The following is a 26,924-nucleotide window of genomic DNA, read 5'->3' on the forward strand; positions in this document are numbered from 1 at the left end:
GAGAAAAGTGTGGATATTTTGGTAATTAACACTTCAAACTCAAACAAAAAACGCTTTATGAATGTTATCATGGCTGCAAAATAACTTCATCTTCTTTGCTGCCAAAAGCTTGAAGTTGCCAAAAGGACACTCATGCATTTGGAGGACAAAGGGACTGTTCTCAAGTATTAATATTTGTATCCAAGCGGTATCTTTCAAAAAGCTCTGCATTAGGGATATCTTCTTCCTTTGCTCAAGTATGAATAGATGTTGTCACTTCATTGCCTTTTTGCTAGGAACGTTGATTAAACAGCTCACCAGCTTCTATGACTATCTAAGAAGACTATCTAATTTTTTCTCTTCCTTCTAAAAGAAGAAAAGGACTTTCCAGGAGTCAAAGCATATTTCCTGTTTGAGACATAATAGCGTCCCATATTTCCTTTCAGGAACCAAGCAGTAAAATAATTTGAGAAGATAGTGAATGTGGGAATATCATCTCATATTCAGTTCAGCCCACCAAACTAGAAGAAAGATGCTTATCGTGGAAACCGTGTGACCCAAATGTTACCACTGCATATAAGTGGAGGGAAGATATATCAGATTTTGCAAATGGATACAATTTGGTGATAAAGGAAATCAATCAATCAGAGGGATGTATTCTCATTGCAGGCAGCCTTTATTAAAAAAAAAAACCCCACAGAAAACTCCCCAGTACTGTGACACTTGCTCAGCAGCAGCATTCGCTTATTAGCCTTTGTCTTTGACAGACTAATTAACAGCCTTTTTACAAAGCTATTTCACACCTGTTGAAAAGAGCTCTTGTGTTGGCTGGTGCTTGTGTTAGAGTCAACCAACTGATAGCAAATAGGATTTAGAGATGATTATGGTGTTTGCTTTTCTACTAGCAGTTTAATAAGGTTATAACTTAGGTTTGTTTGTTCATATGAAGAAGACATGTGTTTCTGATTCTGGGAAGTGTTTATAAATATGCCAGTTTATTACATTTAAAAAAAATGTGAAATTATGTGAAAAAACATCAAAGATGCTCTCAATAAGTCTCACAACTGATGGTTTTCTGATAACTATCACAACTGAGTTTATCTGCAAAATGAGTTTTATGCAACTGTGTTGAAAGTCTGATAGGAATTAAGTCAAGTTTTACAATATTCAGCTTAAATTGATAAAAATAGTAAGGTTTTGTAAAGAATGCATTTTTACGACAGTAATGAAGGTGAATTAGGCTACACATGGCTATGATTCATGTCATCCAGGCTACTACTGCATCACCCCTGAGCTGATTATCTGTCGGCTTCAGTATTTACTCACACAACGACTCTCTGAAATCAAACAGCTGAAGACGCTCTATCTAATTTTTCCAAACACTGCAATCGTATACCATCACCACACACAAACAGGCTTAGCGTATGTGTCACTGATTTGAAACAATTGACATCTGTTATTACTGTAAGACCTTTCAAATCTGATTACATTCAGTAAGGTCTGGCAACTGAAATCTTTTACTTTTTCCTCCCTGAAGTACTGAATACTGAGCTATTACTCTTGCACCTTGCCTTCTTTTCCTGAGTTCCCTGGTGAATCATCTCATGTGGGTGTTGTTTATGCTCTCTGTATCTCTCCATGCCTAGGCAATATGGACCATCTGTACAGGGTTACTGCGGTAACAAAGTTCAAACCACTCTAGAAGGGACGGAAGAGCAGCTAAGGACAAATGCAGCTCACTGCAACATAACATCAAATAGATAAAAGTCTTCAAGAGAGGAGAAACTTCAGTATAAAAAAGACCACTGTAATTCTAGTGGAAATGGTAACCCTTAAAAATGCTATTTCTCTCTAGGGTAAGTGAGCACAACAAACATGGAATTTTATATAAATTTACTTCTGTTGTTAATATCTGCCAATCCCTGGAATGCTGTAATAAAAATAGCAAACAAACATGGAAGATATGTATGTACAGTTCTGAAAACAAAAGCTTTAGAAGGGCTCTATGCAGTCCTGGACATAGGCACCTTGCAGCCATTAAGCCAACCATGAACTCCTCTGTACATGAGGCCATCTGTCTGACAGTTTGGCCTAAATTATGTCACACAACAGGTCAATGATCCCAAGCACACAACAAATCTGCAACTGATGTACTGAAAAAGAAAACAAACAGTGTTGAAATAGGCCCAGTCAAAGTCAAGATCTCACCTCAGCTGACTTAGTGTGACCTGTCCTTTGGAGAACTGAATGAAGTCCTGCAAAACGTGCCCATATCAATAACCTGGATTTTAACTTGGAGTTTTATTGTGGTCTCAAATTAACTGGTAACTAGTAAAGGGAGGCTTAAGCAGCTATAGGCTACTTTTTTTTTTTTTTTACAGCTTTTAATAGGATGTAAATCTGTGTGATCATCATGAATAATGTGTGTGGATAAGCCCAACTGGAGGCATGCAATTAGAGAACAACAAGGAGCCCAGAATGGAGTCGTGGGAATAACACATGTCAGTGGCCCCTAAAGAGGACGAATCATGAGCGATCGCGGAGCTTAATCTAACAAATATGATGTAAACCAGGCTTCTTTCTTTGAGGCCGACCTTTAAAGTGAACTCAGAATTGTGATATTGATGGCATCAAAAGCTGAACTAAGTTCAAACACCAGAAATCAATATTACAAAAAAATAAACAAATTTATAACATGTTAGAGGAGTCTCGCTCGTTACCTTTAATAACGAGCCAGAAAAGCTGTTTACTTCAAGCTGTTTTTAGTCTCAATATAGTGTTTATTGTAAGAACACTAGGGCAATTCTTCTCAACAACTCTCAGCAAAAAAGCAAAGAAGTATCCCTGATGTACAATTTGAATCATTATTTTTTCCACTTTGCACATCAAAGTTACAAATGAACATGATTCATCTTCCTTTATCAGCACTGAGTTAAATGCCTTGACCCGCCAGCCGCTGCTGCAGACGCATGAATGTGTCACAAGCACAGACCTTTACAAATCGATTACTGAAGGTCCTGAAAACACAAACTGGTTTCCTAAATGATTAATCATTGGCATTATCACTATACCTGCTGTGAGTCTCCTTCTGTGTAAGGCAGTTTGGTGGACACATGAAACATGATCTCCTTATTATGGAAATTTGTGTAGACGGATTCTGTCCCTGTCTGGCCATGAGTGACATCGAGTCCACCCCGAAAACTGAAAAAGAAAGGAAAGAGAAGACAAAAGAAAGATAAGGGCAGAGGCAATAAAAATAAGAGAGGAGGAAACAAGAGAAGAAGGCAAGTATAACACTGTGGTTAACAGCAGAGAGACACAAGACAGAAGAGAATGATAAAGCGGAAAAGTGGAACATAGGTGCGTGCTCCCTGACAACTGTCCATCCATGCTGATTCATCATTGATTTTTGCTTGCTTAATCCCTCAGTCAATACTACAAATATCAGGGCTTTTTACATTGCTCTTTAAGCCAACACTGATCAATAGAATAATGCATCTCACATCATATTCGAGTGAGAATAACCAAAAGTGCTTTAAAGGTCAGTTTTTCTGTTTTTGGGGGAAAGACTTCACAATGCAAAACTGTCCAAACCCTTTAAAGTCATGAAGTTCAATCTTATGGCCCAGAAACTCCAAGAACTCAACAAAGGCTGGACTTTCTTCCATGTTCCCAAATAGCTCCTCCTCTGATGTCTGCAGGGAAGAAGCAAATAAAATTTTCAGGAAGAGTGACGCGTGACTTCAAAAGCTGAAATAAGCTGCAGCAGCATCACTGAAGTGCACTCACCTGACCAAACTTTTGATAAATAACCCCAAACTTGAAATTGTTGCTAATTACATGCTCATCAAAGGTGACAACGAGCCTTGATGCCTGAGGATAAGAGAAAATTGAGTTTCTAGTCCGATTCATGGTACTTTAGTATTGAGGGATAACACGGATCAAAAGATAAAGTGGCAATGAGGAGTACTGCTTACCTTCGGATAGAGGACAGGGTAAAACCTATCCACGTTTACTTCTTCACAAACAAGCTGTGAATGAAAAAATACACTTGACAAAGTCAAATTATATGCAGAGAGATTTTTTTGTGTGTATGAAGATAATCATACGTTTTTACCTTGGCCATCTGAACCACGTTGGGGAACTCAGTAAGGCAGGAAATGGGAATCACATCATGATAGGTTTTTTGTTTTGTGCTGAAAGGCAAAAAATATGAAAAGTCAAAATGTCCTCTGTTCTATTTCTAATCCAAAGGAATCCTGCTGGGTTTTTGGTTTCTTTCTATGATGCTTTGCCTCCAAGCAATTGAGCTGTCAATTCAAAGAGGACCTTTCCTATAGATGTTGTGTGAAGCCGGGAGCATAATGGTCTTCACACATGATGTTTCCAAGCCAAAATTGCCTGGAAGAGGGTTGAATGGGGTGTGTGTGTGTGTGTGTGTGTGTGTGTGTGTGTCTAGTAGTGGTGGGGAGTACAAGCAGTACAATAAGCAATACTAGGAAATCTGCGCACCCAGTGAATGCTTAAAAGCGGTCTGTGTCCAGAAATTCTGAACAATAAACAGTACATACAGCAGCACTTCACTTTTGGATCTTTCTCATCAAGAGTTACTAAAGATGAGAAGATTGCTATCACTTTCATGATATATGTACAAAGATAATATCAGGCTAGAGGCAGCCAGTTAACTTAGCAAAAAGTCTGCCTCTGTATAAAAGTGAAAATCCAGCGCTAAAGCTAATTAACTCCAAATATATAACTTTGCCTCAAACACCACTTACAGGGTTGCAAGCATGACTTAAAAGTTACTCAGCCTGCATGCTTTGGATTTCTCCACATGCTTAAATCATGTATACTGACTCACTAAAAAAAGAGACTTCCTGAAAACGTATTCATTGAACCCTGTGATGAAATTTCAAAAATCAAACTTATTATGTAGAGGTCTCAAAAACTCATACAAACTCATGTATAAAATATTATACATTTGGCATGGAATTAAATTTGCACTCTGCAGGAACAATAATATGGAGTTATATATACACTCAGATTATCATACTTTAAAGGGTATAGATGATAATAATACCACCATTCATAAGTAGCACAATGAAATCAAGGGCCAAGGATTTGCAAACTTACAGTTACTGAAGGAACTGTGAGTGAATAGCATACATACATTAAACGTTATATGGCGTGTGATGCAGGAAAGCTGGATGTAAACTCGGGGTGAGAAAATACCGTGTCATTGCTGTCTATAGGGGCATTTCCAGTACAAACAATAAAAACAGGTTATGCCTTATCATGGAAATCATACAGGTGCTTTAAATATAACTGTGCGTCACTGCCTATGGCTACACAATTCGAGGTGACTGTGGATGGTGCCCGCCCACTGAGAAACATCACTGTGTGAAAAATGTTGTGGGCAGAGTGGCTGTTACCTCACTGCATACTCATCCACTCCGAGGCTTCATTAACAAAGAGGAAACACAGCTCTTAAAATCAAGAGGAATCTCTCAGGTGCTAAAATTAATTCACAGGTTGTACGGTGCACTGAGTTCTGCCTCACTCCCCCTCATCAGTCTCAAGGAGAATATGAAGGAGTGGTGAAGCTCACTGAGTGAGATTTAGGTGATTGTGGGTGGCACTGCACATGCACAGCACAGATATTGCTGAGTATCCTTCCTTTTAACAGTTTTACAGCTTGTAATTATACTGTATATTACCTACTTTTATATTGACTACAATAAAATGATTGATACAATGCTCAGCTGGACTCTAGTCTAAGTGTTCATTATTACTGGAGACTGTAATAATGAACACTTATTATAACTGAGGCAACCTGTGAGAACCACTGACTGTATTGGTGGGACTGATAATGCTACCTTGCTCTGTGACATTTTTCCTTGATTTAAAGTAATTTTTGAACAAAAAGAAAATGTATCCAGTGAGGCATGTAAAAAAATACTCAGTACTTAATGGGTGTATTTTTCAAACTGTCAGTACATGCAAAGAAAACAAAAAAGGAGGTTGCAGACTGTTGCAGATTCGGTGTAAGAAAAGGCAGTGAAGACAGAAAATAAGTGAGAAACAGAAATATGAAAAGACAAAATGAGATAAAGGTAAGTGGTGGAGGGGTAGGGGAGTGAAGTCAAGGGCTGTGATTATAAAAGAAAACTCAGCTGAATAAAATCACAAATGGTGCAGGAAACAAGTCAGAGATAAAGATAATAGGAAACTGTACCGAAGCATCAAGCGCAGATGCTCTTGATCCCCAATGACATCATACTTCATTGAAAAGACCAAGTGGCCCAGGGCAGCATCCATGGTGTAGTAATTAAAGTGTTCCTAGGGGAAGATATGAAATTTTAATGGAAGAATACATATTGTTCCAATAGTTAGCATTAGAATACTAAAAATGTTTTTGTAAATTACAAATAAAGAGGCTTAAAGAAAAAGGCTTCTGTTTAAGGAAAGTGGTTGACCTCCTCTTGCAGAAAATGTATGAGCGTACATTGAGACGACTTTTGCGAAATCTTGTGTTGCAATGCCAATTTCTTTTGCTACACAATAGATTTGCATTTAAAGTAGACAGTTGGCTTCACACCACAAGATGAGACTTTTGCCAGTTTTAAGAAAATGCTAATAATTATACTGTAAGTCTTCAGAAAGCCAACTACTATTACTCTGTGCCTAATGTTTACAAATGACACAAACACACTCGTTCTTCCTTTGCTTTCATTGCCCTGTGCCTAAGTGTTAGATGTGTTAGGAGTTTTTAGAAACAAGTGTTATTTTATAAGAGGCTCAATCAAAAGATGGGTCTTCCTCAATATACTTGCACATTTCAAGATTACATACTAGAATGAAGAAATAAAGATTAATCCTTTAAAACAAAGGAAAAGAAAGAAGAGATTTTGCTTCTTGAGTTTTACCTTGCCCATGAACTGCTTCCTGTAGATCTTTGCAGTACTGTTTGTTTCCAGTTTAATGTGGGAGGTAGGACAGGGAGGTTGATCTGCCTCTGGTGGGTCTTTAGGTTCATGATTGGTCCCCTCAATCCAGTAGCCTCCAAACTGGGGCAGGAGTATGAGTGGAAAAGGACTGCTGCGACCCAGAACCTGAAAGTCACAGGAAATAATGGTAACAGAGAAAAGTAAAGTATAGTGCCATTATTAATAGTGAGTGTTTGGCACCATGCACTGCATTGCTTTCACTGCCTCAGAAACTGTGTATTCCCATTTGAATCTTTAGCATTACAGTTTCTGACATCTTTAAAGTTACTTTGTAGTGTGTAAACTATTTATACAGAGGATATGTGGACTATACCTCATGAACGCTGGGATAAGGGATGTAGTCTTCTTCTGTCTGCAGGGACAGAAATTAATATGAGTCAGGCTGACAAACAGCCGCTTGTAGTCATACTTTCACTTTTGGTTCTTTGGAAAACAACGATGAGCACAGACACTGTGACAGAATATTAACTATAGTAGGTTTCAGTTCTGCATTGTTCTGTTACTTTTTCTTATTCTGAAATCACGAAAGAGGCCACACTGTCAGCTTTCTTTGAGAAATAAGAGAAACGAATAAACGCTTTAGCTCTTTTTGTTATTCAAGAAACTGTTATCTAAGGCTTCAGTCTGTATTCATTGTCCCAGCTTTGATTATGTGACTATTGAAAGGCTATTTAAACGTGGCTGTCATCTGGCAAAGGTTTACATATTTTATAACCTCCCGTATCTGGGTGTTACAACCCCCCAGGGTCAAAATGATAACAGGACAACCCTTCACCCACAGTTATATTCATCTGGATGTCTAAAAGTTGACATTATAAAGGCTTACTTTCAGTTATTGGTAGCTAATATGTGCTGCAATGTGTAGAAAAAAAAATCCCTGAACAACACGTAATAGCAAATATTTTCTCTCATGTTATCCTCTGTAGCTGTATTCACTTGCTGCAGTATTAATTTTTAATGCTTGTTGCACTCGAACAACATTCGCTCAATTTAATATACTGGTTTTCTCTTTTCCTCAAGAATGTTTCATGTTTCCAGCAAAGAATAGCAAGATTCATTACAAGCTACGGGCAACATGTGGCAGAAGTGACACTGAGAACTTTGTGAAATGTGTAAATGAAGGTCACGCTCCCTTACATAACAGTTCTTGTGACAATGCACAGAGGGAGAGGTCAGAAATGAAGAAACTTGGTGGACCAGTAAGAATGTAAGCAATTTTATGGCAATTTATAAATAGTGAACGAGTTAACTGATAGATGCTGTCATTCATACATCAAGTGCAGGAGCAGTTGATGGAAAAAGCAACTCTCCATTGATGGTCTTTTACATGGCATAAAGATTTCCTGGCTAATGAATTTACCCAAAATATGTTTCTGCTGACATATGTGCAAATTAGAAGTTAATATTAAATAGAGAGCCTAGTATAGATGATATGATACCAACATGATAATACAAAGAAGGCTTGTTTGGCACTAAATAATCACTTGTTTTTTTAATTTCAAGGTATAAGCAGATGTGATTATAAAAACCACAAATATCAAAAGCCTTGCATAATTAAATTCTGGCCATCTTCTCGGCCATGACCAGACAGCTTCCTGCACCGGTGCTATTTTTAGATCCCTCCCTGGATGTCTTGTTCAGACTTACAAGTTATGTGTTACAATTTTACCATGAAACTCAAACATGGGCAGAAAACAAATATGAACTTCTGTTTGACCCAAAATTTGTGTGGAGAACTGTCAGTAGTGATACGTGCTGGGTCCCTGGCTATGACCTAGTAGTTTTCCACAGTTTTTAGCAGACAAGTCTACAGTTTCCAAGCCCCAAAGGCAATTAAGCAATTGAAGAATGAAAGAAGAAGCATATGCTTTTGTCCCCACCCCCCCTTCCCAACATTCATTGGGTTATGCACCACAGATTCATTTCCCAGGGTAAGACTGTAAATGTAGAGTTCTGTTGTAACATCCGGAGGCATCTAAAAGAGATCACTGGGAGGAAATGATCTGAACTGTGGTTTCATGCCAGCTAGCCATCGCCTGCTGTTTTTCTGGCCATGCTGATATAATCTTTGCCCACCACCTTGGACTGCTTGCCAGGATTGACACTATGGCACACTGCAGGAGATGCATTGCTTATCACAGAGGAACACAACGAAGCTTTAACAGCCTCCCCCCCTAAGTGATCTAAAAAAATGCAGCTGCACTGAAAACAGTCCAGAGGTGCATGAGAATATAACCCTGAACTTGAGAAAGGCCAAATTTAAATCATACAAGGCTTTTGATTTTTATGCACCTGCTCTCAGAGGTTTTTTAACACACCTTGTACATCATTGAGTTTGGGGTCTCTTAAACATAAATCTAGCCTTTATAGCACTTTTGTAAAGCTAAATAATGATTTTGCGACTCTTTGGAATAAGATATTATCACAGCAGACCATTCAGATTAAAATAGTTTCCTGTGTTGACATACTTTGATCCCTAAAAAAAACATCACGTAAGATGAAAGACCCTTTCTCATTTTATAGGCTACCATAGAATTGTTTTACAACTAAGCTTAGTTACAGGGTTTTGCAAGAATTTATGTTCTTCTGTTTGCTGATTACCACCTTTTGTGAGTTTTTGCCTTGAATAGTACCTGCATTAGACTGTCTAGGTAACAGGAGGGTAACAGAAGATTTTGCACTGCTAGTCCCCGTCGAACTCCTAACTCACCCAGTGAGCACCCTAAAGCCTGTCTGACAGCCGATAAGGAAAAGGTTCATAACTTTTTTATAACTTTACAGATGCTTTACCAGACTGCAGTCTATGAGGAGATGTGAGGATTTACGACTCACTTTGAGGGGAGGAGGGAGGGGACATCTTTGCTCATCCATTCTGTAACCCTGTTAAGATGAGAAGGAAAAAATAGACAGGATACTGATGGCACAGGTAGGATATCTGAGCAGCTGTTGACAGATATACAAAGAAATACAGATTCAGGACAATGCTGGCTGTCAGTACCTTATGCAGCAGCATAAGGCAAGGTAATTTTACAATACGTTCAACAGTTCATTGTGACAGAAAATAATCTAGATCACCAGAGAAAGGTGATTGAAATTACCAGAGAAAGAGGAAGTAAAGAGGACCGAGGAATTAGAAACTCTAGTAGACAGAAAAAGCAGCAAGAACAGAAAGAGTGCGTCCATCAAGCTATACAATTGATTTCACTATCCACAAGTCTACTCAAGGGCCATAATAGGGTTATAAAAAATCTCTCTCTTCTTATTCATATTCTTTCATTGACTAACACTAACAGTTCCTAAAACACAGAAATATTTCCTGATCAGCATATCCAGGCAATTTTTTGTCTAAAGAAGACAAATCAAAGGGAAAGTGCACGTGTGTTCACCAAATCCATTCTCTGAAAGCTGTTCATGTTTTCACTTCCATCATCCACTTGACCCTTCTGTGGACAGTACAAAAGACTATATAAGTAATATGTATCTCACCTCATGCTTTTTATGCCTGAGAGTCTTTCAGCACTACAGCTTCATGGATAAACCAGTCACATAGCCTTTATAGCACTTTTGTAAAGCTAAATAATGATTTTGCGACTCTTGGGAATAAGATATTATCACAGCAGACCATTTAGATTAAAATAGTTTCCTGTGTTGACATACTTTGATCCCTAAAAAAAAACATCACGTAAGATGAAATACCCTTTCTCATTTTATAGGCTACCTATTCCATGCTAAATAATGTGGTTGATGCCTACATAACTAGACTCTTTTTGAACAACCCGTTTTAATGGTTTTGCTTTCTTTCCAGTGGCTTACTTAGTATCTGGAGTACTTGCTTATAGTTTGTGCTACACTGAAGCACTAGCTCATTGGCTATAATAAAAACTAGATTTCTACAAGTCAAGCTACTTGATGACACAGATGTGAAGGGAAAACACAAAGGATCTGTTCAGCACATTCAGAAGAATAAGGTTTCTTGAGATAGCCAGAGACTATCTCTGCTGCAAGAAGACACATTAATAGTAAATACATGGACACACACAGAGAAGTGTTCCTGTATAGTGGAGTTACAGTGCTGAATACAAAAAATAGCAGGAAAAACAGAAAAAAGTGGAGTCTCAAAATAGAAGTAAATAGAGATTTTATGTCCAAAGAGAGAATTCTGAGTCTGTGAGGGAGAACGGGTTTAAGCAGAAAGCTGAGCCAGTAGAACATTTACAGTACCTGCAACCTCTCGATCATGGCAAACAGGTCCGAGGTCTGGAGGAAAGAAATCCAAAGTAGTACATGGTTTTAAAAAGGGTATATTTGTGGTGACATGCTTTCCTTCTTGGTGTTTACTTTGATTTCATCTCTGCTGAGTGAAAAAGCTTCCTGTGCACTCTCAAGGCAAAAAATTTCCTGTTGGAATCCCTGGCACTATTTAACGCCTCATTTTAGTACACCCTAACGCATCCCACTTGACACCAATATCACTGAGGCTCCCTTCAGTGCCTGGAGAATCCCTCGCTCCTTCACGCTTCAAGACAAACACACTGTAAACAAGTAGCTCTTAGGGGGAAATGAGCATCAAAGCTCCATGGTGCTTCTCTCTGTTGCTAAAGCCAACAGCTCATCTGACTCTGCGCAATTAGCTGGAAGACACTCAGGTTTTGGTGCATGAAGCACACAGTCACATCACATGTGTGAAAGAGACACACTTCACACTACAACCTATCAGGCAACAGGAAGAGTCCAAAACATGACATTAAAATAAATTATCATACATGATCTGGCAACTCGGTTTGATATCAGCCATGCTGTAATCATGATGCTTGGTAATGAGCACGTGTCCACTTAGGGAATTGATACTAATATTGCTAATTAGACACACAGATTTCAATGCCACTACTGGCTTTTCATTACACCCTAAATAATATACTTTTGCTCAATTAGGAGAATCACTTGTTGAGGTTAAGCAAAAGAAAATGCCCTTAGGCATGACCCTTCATCTGCAGAGGCCACATTAAGGATTTTAAGCAGCTCCAACCTGAGCTGAAGGAGGAGAGAACTGCAGCAGCCCTGACAGCAGTGCCTGTTGTGGGGCGAGCCCTCTGTTCACCATGTAACACAAGTGGACTGAAGTGCCAAGCTGATGTTTCCACATGACAGATTAAATTTACTGAGGAGCACTGCAGGGGCTTGCTAAACACATACACACACACAAACACCAACACACACACACAACGACAGGATAGAATACACATGTATGCATATAAACATTTCACACATGCATGTGCTAAAATATACTTGCAAACTCATACATATATACGCCTCCACCCATGAAAGCATGCTTCACAAATGCACGCACATCTGATCCTGACCTAGTAAAGCCAAAGGTGCAGCCCCAGTCTATTGTTCTATGTGAAAATAAACAGTGCCATATGATATTCAAGGAGATACTGCTCTCTTGACTGCAAAACAAACATCAACAAACACTGTCCTAGGCTGAACAGATTATCAGTGAACCACACAGACTCCACAGCAGCCACGTCAGTGCCGAATTCTTTTTTTTTTTGAGAGAGAGAAAAAGAAGCAGTGCACTCCCAAATTGTGGAGGCACTCTATGAGCACACAAACCCGAACTATGCAAGGAAAACCATCTTATTACGGGACATGCAAAATATTTACATAATGAAACCAGGTTACCAAGGTATTTGCTATTAACAGTTCCTTCCTAAAACAAAAAGATCAGTGAAGTGTTATCTGTCTATGCAATTAACACAATTTCATTACTTCCTTTTCTACAACACCACACATACTATATTTATATTTGTGTTCCCGAGCAAACTTAAGAATCAAGCAAGATAACAGAAATAACAAACTCAGTTCCAGCAAATGAAAAATACTCACATCACTTAAGCATCGTCTCTTGAAAAAAGGCTTATTGGGGGGACTACTGAGCAGTCTATCCAATAAGACGTTCTCAGCCATCCTGAGCTCCGTCATTATTCCACAAGTACAGATGCAGTCAAGCTGACAAGAGCGAGGGTGTTGATGTCACTGTCAGCCCCAAGGAGAAAGGCAAGCCTGACAATGACACTTTACATTCACTGTCGCTCAGGCAGTGGATTTGTGGGGAAAAAAAAACAACTTATAGCTGTCCATCAAAACCCATATCTGTGTGTGAGGTAAAAGCAGCATGTGCTGTAATGTGAGGATATTATTGCCCTTCCTTCCCCTTTTCACCCCCCACACCCAACCCTCTACACCCCCACACCCATGGCAAATAGAGCTATGGTAAAGGAAGTAGGACGAAGGGAGGAACAATGTTGCTCCCCTCCCTTTGTACTCTGTGAAACCGTCTTCTCTTTTTCGTGCACACACACTTGCATGTGGACTCAAAACGGCATAGTTCTCTTTTTGCTGTATCACAATATGAGAACATTCTCTTCCTCTTTTCATTCATCTCAAATTTCTCAAGTCATGAGTCTCATCATCTCTTTCCCGTTATATAACTAAAGACAAACCTTACAGCTCAAGTTTCCCTGTGGTTTGCACTTTGAGAATCACTTCATTAAAAGACAAAGTAGCCTGAAATAAATGAAAGAGAAATGATGAACAGAAAGAAAACAACAACGTGAAAGCTCAAAGCTTGCCTCCACTGGGGTAAATAAGTGAAGCTAAAATCTGCTCAGCGAACCTCAGCAATTCTAAAAATCATTTGTGCATAGTTAAAGATGGGTATGACACAAGAGTACAAGAGAAAGGAGAAGAGAGAGAAAGAGATAAAAAGACCAGGGAGGCACTCTGGGATGAAAGGGAAGCTGTTCCTTACAAGTAGAACTTTTTCTTGGCTTGTCTCTTGATCAGGCCCTCCTCCAGTATCAGATATCTGCACTGACCCACTTCAAAAAACAGAGGGAAGCTTTCAAAAGGATACATTTTAGCAATATACAGTATAAGAAGCATTTATATTTTACAATCAAGGATGAACATAGCCACTGGTCTTCACTGATTTCCTTTGAGGAAAACTAAAGAGTATAGGGTGACAGGATGACATGGTTTGAACATCTTGTATATAGAGGTATACATTCAGTAGTAGATACTGCACCATGCAATTTAACCACTATCCCGAGGGTGCATTTTATTACTTTTTAAATTTTTTTTTATTAGCTAATCTGTTTATCCAGGTCTAAACTGGCTTTAGCACTAGTTCACTTACAAAGTTACACACTTGCCCAAATGTCATGTAACAGTGGTAGATGACAGCAATGAAGTTGTGGGCAGAGGGTAGTGAACGCTATTCAGATTCACAATTAGTGTTAACATTGTTTCAGTTACAAAGCATACTGACTGTAAAGTCATGCTGGTGTGTGCAACATTTTAGCTTAAGTTGGTGGGAAATTCAACAAGCTGTTGCACAATCTTGATTGTAATAAGTGCAGTATTTGGTGTGATTTTAAGGAACAGTGTTTCCAAAAAAAAAAATAAAAATGCAAAGACACTGTTGGTTGCACTTTTACTCTTCAGGACCTTCAATCTTTTAAGCTGCTCTTTTGTCTCTGCCCTTAGAGACGGTTTGGAGCTGCCGCAGTGAATGTACTGTTAGCATGAGCTACACATTTCTTTTTCTTTGAGTTGATTATAGCCAATTGCTGGGCCTCAGATAGAGTGTGCGAGTGAAAGAGGCTGAATAATCAACAAATTCATTGATTGACTGATTTGATTGAATGCCTGTGTACATTTAAGTATAGTATGTCCATGAAAACATGTACGGACTATTTACATCAATGACCCATACAATCCAGACTTTTACCCCGCTCTGATTCAAATGCTTACTTCTCATTCTAACTATTCAAAACTAGAGCGCCTTTTGGATTTTGACAAACAAACTGCCAACACAATATTCCTACACCTCTTCACACTCTTTTCATTTATACTCGGTGGGTTAGCTGCTTTCTCAAAGGCAAATTCTTGAGTAAAACAGAAAACTAAACTTCAAGAGAGTCGATCAATGGGCAGAGAAGCCTAGTATTTCAGCCACAGAAAATCCATTGTGGTCCATTCATCGGGTCTGGCGCAAACTAGCCTGACCTTGCTGTGGCCACATTGGCCTCAGGGACACAAATGGAGTTCACACAGATGGCCCATTCCACTCCATCAACGCCTCAGATGAGTTGGTTGATTGCCACAGAGGTTAAGGTCTGCCGAACTTCTGCTCAGTTCTCTGTATGTCCAAGCAGGTTTCCTACTGTCTCACTCCAGTAAAAAGGAAAGAACAAAACATTTAGACACAGATATCCAGCAAGAAAAAAGACGGCAAAGATAATAAAATTTTCAGCATACAAGAGTTTAATTAATTAGTACTCATCTATTAATGTTAAACCTAAAGAGGTTAATGACATAATTAAAAAAAGTACTCTACCAACGTAGCAGTTTATCTCATATAAAAGCGCCATAAAAGGTTTTATTATTCTAATCATTCGTCTACCCGTTGCACTGCATCTTGGCTGCAGAGAGTGTATTAACATATTTGAGGGTAAGAGGGTGTTACACTTGGAGCAGCTAATGCAACCTTAGTCACAAATGAGGAGTAGTTCACAGAGGTCTGCTAAGCATTTTTTTTTTTAAATGTCAAAATCTTCAAGTTTTTCCCCCTTTCTTAAACTAGTACTTTTTAGCTCCCTGTGCAAAGTGACATTTTTACATTTATCACCTGAGGCAATACATCAGGCTTTTCCCAGCTCCCATTGGAGTCCTGAGGCTTTTTCTGGTTTTACCTGCGTAATATTCTTATATAAGACCTGCAACTGTACCAAATCAGAGTTTTATAATCATCAGAGAAATCACTTCATAAACATGTGCAAATGCATTTGTGAATCTGAAAAGGGATTCCTGTAACTATCCAGCTATGTCTGTAAGCCAAGCTTAACAGGCCACCATTAGTGTATTAGTATACCTCATATCAAATGAAAAGACCATTTAAGCACACAATATGCACTTAGTAAGTTGCATTCATTATAATGTGCATTTCTGTGATCCATCTAATGCGGATTTGTTTTACTTAAGGGGCTTCAACTTCAACCACTAACATTTTCTATAGCGATAAAAAATAAAGCATTACAATATTAATTAACTTCATTGTTTTAACAGCACTAGTGGGTTGAACCTGTTAACCTTTATGTATACGTACTTCCTGTAAGTAATCCATTTTGAAAAAATAACAGCTCACTCTTGCTTCTTTCCATTTGAGACTGTGGAACTATAAATAGCTCTACATTTTGACACAACAAACCACATTAAGAAACATGAACATCATTTAAATAATTTGAACAGATGAAATGCTAAATCTATTCTTGAAACTCCATATGTAGATTATTAATGCCTTGCAAACTGTATTTCCCTTACAAGCATGACAGAAATACCCCCACTGTGCCTACACTGGTATGTACGCTATTAGAGAGGAACAACTGCCACAGATCTATATTTGTCCCGTAAGCCTGTGACAGAGGGCACAGACTGTCAGGCACCACAACAGTCTGCCAACCGGAGCTACCGGGGGTGAAGGCAACAGAGAAAATTTTCACCTGGGGGTAACAGTTAAAGAATTTGATGAGCTAAAAGGGCACCAATGAAAAATGAAAGACACGGATTAAGGGCGAGATATGTTACATATATAACATTTCATATGTAGCCCAGTTTCAGAGTAACTAGTTGTTAGTTTTATTTTACATCTCCTACTGTGAGAGAATTAAGATGTAAATAACGTGCAAGATGTAAAATTAATCTAAGAAGTGTAGCGACTTGCAAATTATTTTTGCAAATCTCATAAACCATATCAATTGTTTAAACTGAAACCATTACTTTTTAAAGAAAAATACCAAGATCAGGCTCCCAATTTTAAATTCCTCAAAGTCAAAATGTAATGATTTTGAATATCTCATCATCTGCAGTGCACAATATCATTAAAAAAAAATCTCTGTGCAAAAGTGGAAAGGCTGAAAATCTATATTGGATGGAGATTTGCTTTCATTGCATTCTGTTTGTATTTAAACTTTAGTAAATCTAATGTCAGATTGAGCTTAAAAAACTGCAATGTTAGTCATAGTAACATGTCACTCCAACCAGTTGTCACTGCGAGCTCTTCATAGATTAATGCCTGGCTGGAACCATCAGATTTCATGGTGCTGGTATTTAGTTGTACCAGTTTGTGATCTACTCCCTACTTACTCCCCATGCCTTGACATGGATTTGAGATCAGAGTGATCAGAGTGAACCCAAATTCAGGATAACTAAAGTATACGATGTACAGAAAAAAAGAGCCTTTATTTTGCTGATTAATCGCAAGTCTGGAACAAAGGAAACACACAGCAGCTCTAGAGAGAAAACATGTCAGCAAGACAGGAAGCATAGATTATCTGACAAGATAAAAAGGGAGGCAGACGTATTAATACACAGTGGGCTGGTTAGTGAATGTCCAAAAGGAGGATAACAAGACACAGAAAGCAATCGCAAACAGGTGAAGACAGTCAATTGGAGGGACGATTGGCAGGAAATAGAGAGGAAGCAAAACTAACACAGGACAGGAAAGAAAACAGATCTTCAAAGTAAAACTGCAAATAGCCAAAGGAGACTGAGAAAGACATTCATAATAACGCAACAAAATTTGCAATGAAACACAAAAGAACCAAGGCGCTGTGATGGCTGCACTTACAGCCACACAGTGGTAATACCCAGCATGTTAGTGTAGAGGCTTATAAGTAACATTGCATTCACATTTGTCTTTCTTTAAATATAGGAATTAATTTACAGGACAATAAATAACTGGTTTTGGTTTAGAGTTAATTCACATATCCACATAACACTGCATTCTAAAATAAGTGCGCACATTTTAGTTTACACTGGTATGTATGATTAATCGTTTGTTTTCTGAGTTACCTTAGTTGCAGCTGTTCCAGTCCCTTGATTAAGGAGCCAAGAGGTGGAAAAGGGGCGGAGCGAGCTTTAAAGGAAGACTACAAATTGGTTCATGCCATGACTCGGGACCATGGGGGGGAATTGGAGTTCATTATGTTAGGTTTTGTGTGTTTTACCCCTTGTGTTTTTTGTGGGCTGATCAGCCACTATTTAAGTTTCCCCTTTGTCTCGTTAAGTTAGGTCAGTTTGTTTGAGTTATCAGTAGTGTTGTCAACTTTAAGTAGAGTTCTGTTATTTTGACCTCTTTTATGGGCCCAAGATTTTGATTCTTTTTGCATGATTTAACCAATTATGTTTTTTGGGTTAAAAAAAAAAATCATTTTTTTTGGACTTTAACCTGTGCCTAAGTTTCCTTCACTGCTCAGTCCATCACAGCGCAAACACAGAAATAAGACACGGGAGGCACACTTGATACTACAACTAATAGATGAGGTGTGAATTCAGTATCACAAGAACTACAATTCACAGTAATTAGAATAATAAATCCTGAGTGCACTCTCTGGCTGCTACTGTTTATTTCTAATGTGATAGATGCACATTAGAGCTCTGAAACTTTAAACTGGTTACATTTAAACATTAAAGTCACATAATAAAGGAGAGATGGAAATAGTTTTAGTTTGTTGCCAGATCAAATGAATTAATTTTATTGATTAAGCAGGTATTCTCGGTGTGTGCTCTGTATTATAAAAGCTGTGATTCCAGCAGCGTAAAACAAACTGAGCAACAGATTAGAATCAAGCAAACTATAAAAACATTCTTACACGTTCTGCATCAGCACCTGAATGCATGTATATTCCAGTCACAATGCAATCCATAGTTGTTGCTGCTGTAACTTTACAGCTGGACCTCATTTCTGATATTAGAGCAAGGCATAGCTTAATAACTTGCACATAGAAAATATATTTGCACAGCAAATCTTTGTTGCACTTAAAACATGCTGTGCATAAAAGAAACCGTGAAAACATGGTGCTTTCAGATGGTTTCCAAAAGCGGCATGAATCAAATTTCTGAACGTAACCTGCTCAAGACCAGGTTATGTGTTCAGAAAAAGGCAGCTCCTTTTCATACGCAAGGTAGACCAGCACACTTCAGTAAAAGTCCTTCAGTTTCTAAGACACCATAAGCCTACAGGTAAAAGCGTTCTGCTACAGGTGCTCTGCTCGTGTTGTCACTGCCTCAGGTTTACTGATGTAAACCAATAAAGGGAGAAGTTTACCTTCTAATGTACGCATTGTAAGAAAGGATATTTGAACACAATATTTTCCTAAATCTTGCAGTAGTTAATTGGCTCAACCTGAACAAAAAGTAACAGAAAAAAAGGAGATGGAACATAAAAGCAGTGGTCTCAGACAGGAGTCACACTCCTTTCTTCCATCCCAGCTTCCCAGTCACACTCCTTTCTTCCATGTCAGGCTCTATCTTTTTTTTTCCCATTGTTATTCTTTCTTATCCAGTAAAATTGTATTCCGGAGCAGTAAACCGCACATCGAAAAGTGACAGAGGTCCTGACCAAGCGTCAGTATGTGAGAAAATGAGAGTGAGAATGTGCTTGTGTGAAATTTAATAAAAAGCTGAATCACTAAGACTTCTGTAGCCGTACATACTTTTAAAAATAATTTTCAGTTTGGCCAAGCAGAAGTTGCAACAACCTATATGCGCCAATTATTTCAACTGCTGTCAAACTCTAAAACTGTTTCTTTGTCGGCTGCTGTCAGCTGTCACTGCGGTGTCTGACTGATGCAACCAGCTCCACCCCATTGATCTCTAGTTCCATCACAGCGAGCTGTCCAGTGGGTCCTTTCCATAAGATAAAGAAGTGTACTCAAAACCACATCCACAGAGCCTTACTCAGTCTAGCGTACAACTTCATGACGGAGTTTAATCACATTCATTCCCTGCAGTGCAGACTATGTCAAATGCACAATTACTTTAAATATATTCCAAATGAAAAAAAAAAGGTCTTTGGAAAACATATAGCAGGATTAAATCATCATTTGTTTGCTCTTCTCACTGAAACATTCAGACACACAGGGGGATCACTAGGAAACAGTAATGTCATTTGTCATGCCGACAGGTTAGTCTATATGACAATATCTTGACACGACCTTTTGACTTTTAATACCACCATACTCATAAGTGTGACAGTATTAATTAATGAGATATTAATCTAATTCTTATCCCAGTAAATGCTATTAATCAATCACGCATAGAAGGGGATGACACGTTATGCCACAATTACTAATGTTAGCACTGAGTTAACCGTAACTTTAAGTGGTAAAACCCTCAGTTTCACATTGTTCATGTGGGATTCTTGGCACTGTGTCTGAATGCAAATGCAAACCTGATTAAAGAAAAGAGCAGCAGCAGCAGGTCAAAGCCTTGTATTACCTTTGAAAGTGAGGGGAAAAGAAATGGAGGGCGGGAGTGTGCTAGTGGGGGCTCTACTTCATCAGAGATACGACGGATCCTTCCATCTTGTTTCCTGTAAGTCAGAGAAGGTGGAGGGGGGTATGGGGACAGAGAGAGACAAAGAGGTTACTAGTAGCCATAAGTCAAGTTTCTAACTTAAGCAATAAGTGCATGGGAAAATGCCTGCAATGCAATTGACACTTCCTACCAAAGCTATTATTACACCACAGTGTAATCTTTTTTTGGAAGCATTTGAAACCCCCCATCCATTGTGTTTACTTATTGTGCTCACAAGCAAGGTCGACTCTGGTGAATGTATTCAGAGGCAAGACCTTGAATCAGAAGACATTAGGAGAACTACACAGAGGAAAATGTAAGTGTGGAAATGAGGTGAAACCTGATGAAAATGGATACGAAGCAGAGGAAGAAAGTACCCTTCAGCTTTCATCTGCTAACCCACTGCTTCTTCTCTGTTCTTCTCTACCCTTTTTCTTCTTTGTGCGATTGGAGTGAATTACCAGTCTGACCAGGATCCTGGTCACAGCATATTACTTCACACTTCGTCTCACACAACAGTCAGTTGCTAGAACTGGCAGCCCGTCTGTGCATGCATCCTGTTCGCAAACCTGCAGCAGAGGGCATTTCTAAACACTGCTTGGGAGCAAAAGAAACAAAGAACAATAGCACAATCTGATTCTTTGTGAGAATTCAGTGAGAAATGGTGGAGACGTGTGCACTCACTCTCACATATTTCCATCATTCTGCCATTTTGGCACACGCCACAGTGGTCTAATGCTACAATAAAAATGATTTACACAGTGCTCTTTCTTCCGAGACAAAATCTGTTATTAGTTACTGCAGCACCTTGCCTATGTTGTCTGAATCTATAAGTCTGAGTAAACAGAGCTGCACTTTTATGACAACAGACTGCTGACCTGGAGCTGAGGTTAGGAAATATATTTATAACATAGCACAAAAACAGTTCTTTGTTCTCTGATATCTGCTGAATTCAGGGAAATAACTGAAAGAGGATGCCTGATCCTTTTTTTGCTTGATCCTCAGCTTCTTAGAACTGACATTCCTTTAGAGTGTGAACACTGATGTTACGTCTTTCAGAAAATACAGCTCGAACACAATAAAACATGTCAAATGCCACTTGGAGCAAAGAGTGATGTATCAAAATCTGCCGACTAAGAAATGGCTTACTGAGTGTAAAAAGTCAGAAATCTGCATAGGCTAAGGGGACATTTTTGCTCAACTATCCGTATATTAAAAGACACAAACACACACACACAGACTTTGGAAGGTGTTTTTGTTTTACTTCAGAGAATATTCAGTTATTTACTTTACATTCATGCCTTTGCTGAAGTTTCACTTAATATAAATGAACGCGACCAAGCAGTGAACCTGGCTGCAGTTATGCTCTTGTCTCTCTAAATAAACTTGCATCTTATGCATGGGAGGTTTCTGTTATCAGTTAGCTGTCTCCATGCTAAATATGCACGAAGGTGACTCGAACCAGTAAACCAGGAACAAATTAAAAAAAAAAAAAAAACAGCCAAACAAAAAGAAGTTGTATGTGTCAGTTTCTACCATCACCAAAATGATTTATAAGGCAGATAATCAGCGTACATTTACTGATGGGGTAAATGAGGTAAGCTTGATTCAATGAGACTGGACTGCAGCATTCTATTAAAGCAAGCACATGTTAACAAATACCACAATCCTGACATGTGATATGATAACACTGCTGCTGTGAAGGCCTGAGGTTCACTGGTGAAGGGAACATTCATCAAGGATGTTCTGCATTCTCTATTCGTCATTTTGGTTAGACTCTCATTTCTGTGAATTTTGGCTAACAGAAAGCTACAAATCGGTTTGTACACATTGTATGTATACATGTGGAGCATATGTACTCTAAATCTTGTAAAAAATTACACAACAATTACAATACTTGGGGCTGTGGGTTTTTTTTTTAGCATCTCAATGTGTTTTAGCGACCAGGATTTCCCCAGTTTCCTTTCAATTTGTTTGATCTTGTTCCATTTCACACACTTCTTTGACCGGGGAGCAGTACTGTTGCACTCTTGGTGCAGGAGCACCTGCATGGTTGTAGTGTACCAGGATGGACCACAGCTTGGTTAAAAGCTTTCCACTGGTTCTTGGGTGCCATAGATGAACACTTCCATCTGGGAGATCTAACAGCAAGTGCTTTGTAAAGCAATCAGGCTACATTTGACAGACATGCCTGCATCGATTTTTCTGAATTAGAGTTGCGACGGTTGCTTGGTGTGCACAGTGTTGGCATACACAGGTGCTTGTAAGGTGGTTGAGCAGACTGACACAGAGGATTTGGTGTGAGCATTTAATCCGGAAGGCTTTAACCTTGCCCTTCTTGTCCTTCTTCAGTAGGATTCAGCACACAAAACCATAAAGAAGTGCAGCAATAATAACTGTGCTAAAGACTCACATTTTTGTTTGCATAGAGATGTTCACGCTAGAACCCATGCAGTAACGGAAGTTGAAGAAAGCATAGACTTGTCTTTGCCAATATGACTACTGATCTCATCAGACTTTTGTACTTGAGATGTTGGAGCTTTCTGGCTACTTCAAGAGACTCTGGGGCTAGAACGATGGCAAGTACTGCCAAAGCGAAGAACTTGAATCTTTGGGGAGCCAAAATGACTCAAGGCTGTTTCTAATTGAACACTAACGGTATGCATGAGCTGTATCATCTCTGCAAGGAAGGCTATATTATTCACACAGTTCTTCTACATCACATAGCATCTTCTATATGCATAATTTCTTTTTAAACTCTGAAGGTTGCTATAGTGACTGAACTCATGACCTAGTCAATTAAAACATTAAAGATGTTAGGAGATAGGGTAGAGACAGCTATCTCGTCTCATAACTCATGATCCTGCAGGGATTACATTACGGATATATTTGATACATTTTTATAAATTAATTTAATGTAACCAAAAGTCCAAACCAGGTGACTTTCATTTACTTTTGTAGAAGACAGTTAGATGTGTTTAGTGATGACAACCCCATGGGAGAAGACACTGAGTCACGGAAAGACTAGCTTTAATAGAGATGACAAAAAAACAACTTCAGAAACACAAAATCCAAGAAAACAAAACACACAGGGACCACGAGAGGTAGAATAAACATATAGACTCACAAAAGACTGAAGGATACCTACAGAGAGCTATAATTACACAGGGAACTTATTAGGAATATGCAAACCAATTAAGGTAGGGCAGAGAGGCAAGGGCACAGAAAGCAGGACTAAATGGCGGAACGAGAAACACAAATGAGTACAATTGAAGCCACTAAATATTTCAAGGTCTCTGACAGTGGATTATGCAGAGTGTCAGACAGGCATTCAAGAGAAAATGGATGGTGATTCCTTTTTTATCAAATGAATGCCAGTTCAAGCAGTTTGCTAAACAAACAAGTGTTATTTCTTAATATTAAATGCTGCACAGCTTCTCTCATTCATTACATAAAATGGGCCACAGTTACACTGCTATGTTTGAATGAGCTCTGGATGTAGAACAGGTCACGCCTTTGAACAGCAGCTGGCAGATGTGAGGGTCACTGTGTCATGGTGGTTGGGTGACTGGAACACAGGAAGCTCAACCCAAGAAACACCTATCTAGCTGGGTTAAACAGTGTGAGCTGCCCTGTCTATTGCCAAACAGCCAACCGATGATCCCAACTGAACGGTTTATTCTTTATGTAATTAATTATTTGCACACTTGTATTATTTAGACATATGTGTATACAAAGAAAAGGGGGGAAAAGACAGAGAAAGAAGGTAAATCATGACTTATCACTTTCTCTTCTCTGCTGAGCAAAACGCATTGCTCATACCAGTGTTAATAAAAGATCCTTGATCATCTGCTTTTATGGGCTGAGCCCACAGTCACCACCACAAACATAAATTTGTCATAGTTTTTTCCTTCTTGACAACACATTCATCTCATAGTTACACCTATTTCTCTGTGGCATACATGCTGTACACAAAGCTTCTCCTTTTTTTTTTTCCTTTTTGAGGTTGAATTCTTGTTACAGCTGGAACTGTATAAAGGTGTGTGTCACCTAGCAACATCACCTAACCCCTGAATCACTCCAAGATGCTCCATTTAAAGAAAAATAAGCCCAAAATCTAGGTTACACATGAAAGTTGGGAGAAATGAAAATAAATATGGGCACTATTAATAAAGATAGTCTTTTTTTTTTTTTAACAATTACCTCCAGTTATCCAAGTAAAACATATTCTTGATTTGCTGAATATTATATAGGACATGTATAAATGATAAATAATTATAAATAATTACCAAGTTATGCCAGCTATGCATTTTAATTTCAAATTTCTTTGGCTAACAGACTGTAAAAAGGAAGTGAAACAGCATGACACAGAGCCACTTTAGGCTTTCATTTTTGACACACTGATAACACCTAATAATAACTGCAAAATGCTCAGTCTATGCAACACTACCGATGACAAACAGTGAATTTGCATAAGAACTGATACTGACCTTCAGGCCCTTTAATTTCTGGATTAGTCTTATTCTAATTTTATTCTTCATTTCTGCTCCCAGAAGTTTCTAAAATGGACACAAAGCATTCTGAATCTAAATCCACCAATTAATCCTGTGTTTACCAGCAGCAGCCTCCATGGACTGCCAGGTCATGAGCTCTGATAAGCATTCCAGCTTCCTGTTCTCCAACCAAGGCGCAGGCTGTGCGGCACCTGCAAATGCCAATGAGCGGGACAACACTGAATGCTCTACAAACTGGATTTAAAATATTATTTTGAGTAGTTTGTGTTCACAGGGGTACTGTAGTCACAGAGAGCATGCAGGGTCATGGTCAGACAAACGGAGGAAAACGCATTTATTTAGTTTATCAAATTAACAGTAAAATGTACTGGCCACTAAAATATGATTTCTCTTCTCTAAAAGTCACATTTGGATCCAAGACTATGAAACCATACCAGCAAAACTAGATGGGTGCCAAACTTCGCTCGAAGACATAATACATAAATACAACACAAACACACTAAATCTAAATCTAAGCAGCAAAATAATAACATCGATTTCACATTAATAGTTATTATAGCTCTGTTACAAACGCCCATATTCTCAAACAGCTACAGTTCTTTACATACCCTCCTTAGTAGGGCCCATTAGGTATTTTTTCTAGAAAAATGCAACTGATCTATTTATATAACGAGAAAAGCTGCAGTTGTAGTTAATGTTAGTTATTACAAAATTGTGAAAAAAAAATAATCAAACATTAACCTTTTGATTCACACCAAAATAATTGCAATGTGCTCTTTCAGTTGTGCTATAACCCTCTAAAGGTTTAATTAAAATTGGAAAGATTATTTTTTGTGTAATCTTGCTAACAAATAGACAACAGGACAAAAACATTATTTTATAGCTTGACACAAAAGTTAAAATATACTGACAATTTGTCATTTTCGGTTTATCAGTTGTCTAACAACTCTGCCTTCAGTCAGCCTAAGGTCAGGTCTACAAGCATGAAAAAGCAGAAAATGGTTATCTAAAACGTTCATCTGAAGGGTCATCTGGGAGGCTCATCAGCGATGATCTACAGTGGTTATCAAACAAACAGTAGAGACCCCAGGCTAAATACTGGCTGAACATGAATATTGCACATGTCCGGCTCAATGATGCACTGTTTTTTTTGGCAAACAAACGCTAACCACGGGCACTGCAGGAGAAGTCAGATATCATCTGGTCGAGTGCTGCTATGGTAGAGTAACCTTGCCTATTAATAGTACAGTAAGTTTATCCATTAAAGCTTACCATAATGGGTTTAGGAGACAACTTACGCACAGCAAGGAGACCTCGGTGCATTTTAAATGAGATCACAAATGCTACCCAGTGCTTTGTAACTAATGCCTAAATGAGGTAGGATTAATGTATGCAACAAGAAGAAATCAAACTTACAAACTTACCTAAAATAAGAGCATCATAAAGATCCACCCAGTTGTGTTTGGTCCAATTAATTATTTTAGGTCATATAGTTAAATTAAAACAAAAATCCAATCCAACTACATATGCAATTTGCACAGACAAATATAGTTATGCATTTCAAATGCAAATCTCCCAACAAAAAGCAATAAAACAAATAAACCACCACTAAATAAAGTCAGCACAAGAACAACAGGCCCGTTATCTAAACCACAACATATTTATTTATCCCGCTTTGCTTCCACTACTACCGGGTGTAAAGCAGTAACTGTGTTTTGCTAAAAATGGTGATCAAAATCATCATCATCATGTCAGCTTTTCCCTTGATGTGTCACCACAAAACAGAGCCTGGAGTTGCTGCAAAATGAGTGAACTAGAGACTTTGCTTTGGCAAAGCACGAACTCTGGCACATTTTCTGCTTGATAACTGTTGACATTACAGTCAAACAAAACTCAAATGAATGTGAGCGCTCAAACAACAGAATGCTATTTTCCAATTCATCGTCCTTGGAGCGGCTTCAGGTTTCGCTCTTCAATAGCTCTGCAGATTAAATTCTTGCTC

General features: G+C 38.5%; 1 protein-coding gene across 9 annotated transcripts in view; it reads right to left on the minus strand.

Annotated features, from left to right (window-relative positions):
• rap1gapb (RAP1 GTPase activating protein b) overlaps positions 1–26,924 on the minus strand; it is a 75,716-nt gene that overhangs the window by 9,863 nt on the left and 38,929 nt on the right. For 7 of the 9 annotated variants that reach the window (XM_006782881.2, XM_006782882.3, XM_006782878.3 and 4 more), the window contains 11 exons: positions 20,331–20,424; positions 11,208–11,243; positions 9,819–9,866; positions 7,300–7,338; positions 6,906–7,091; positions 6,215–6,318; positions 4,097–4,175; positions 3,957–4,010; positions 3,769–3,852; positions 3,574–3,674; positions 3,051–3,180 (listed from right to left, as the gene is read on the minus strand). In XM_006782881.2, coding sequence (XP_006782944.1) covers positions 3,051–3,180; positions 3,574–3,674; positions 3,769–3,852; positions 3,957–4,010; positions 4,097–4,175; positions 6,215–6,318; positions 6,906–7,091; positions 7,300–7,338; positions 9,819–9,866; positions 11,208–11,225 — 843 coding nt within the window. In that variant the 5' untranslated portion in view covers positions 11,226–11,243; positions 20,331–20,424. Of the gene's footprint in view, positions 1–3,050; positions 3,181–3,573; positions 3,675–3,768; positions 3,853–3,956; positions 4,011–4,096; positions 4,176–6,214; positions 6,319–6,905; positions 7,092–7,299; positions 7,339–9,818; positions 9,867–11,207; positions 11,244–12,875; positions 20,425–26,924 lie in introns of all 9 variants that reach the window. The other 2 variants (XM_006782877.3, XM_006782875.3) reach the window with 2 other exon arrangements.

The sequence above is a fragment of the Neolamprologus brichardi genome, chromosome 5 (assembly GCF_056152115.1).
Source record: "Neolamprologus brichardi isolate AB-2024 chromosome 5, ASM5615211v1, whole genome shotgun sequence".
Lineage (NCBI taxonomy): Eukaryota > Metazoa > Chordata > Actinopteri > Cichliformes > Cichlidae > Neolamprologus > Neolamprologus brichardi.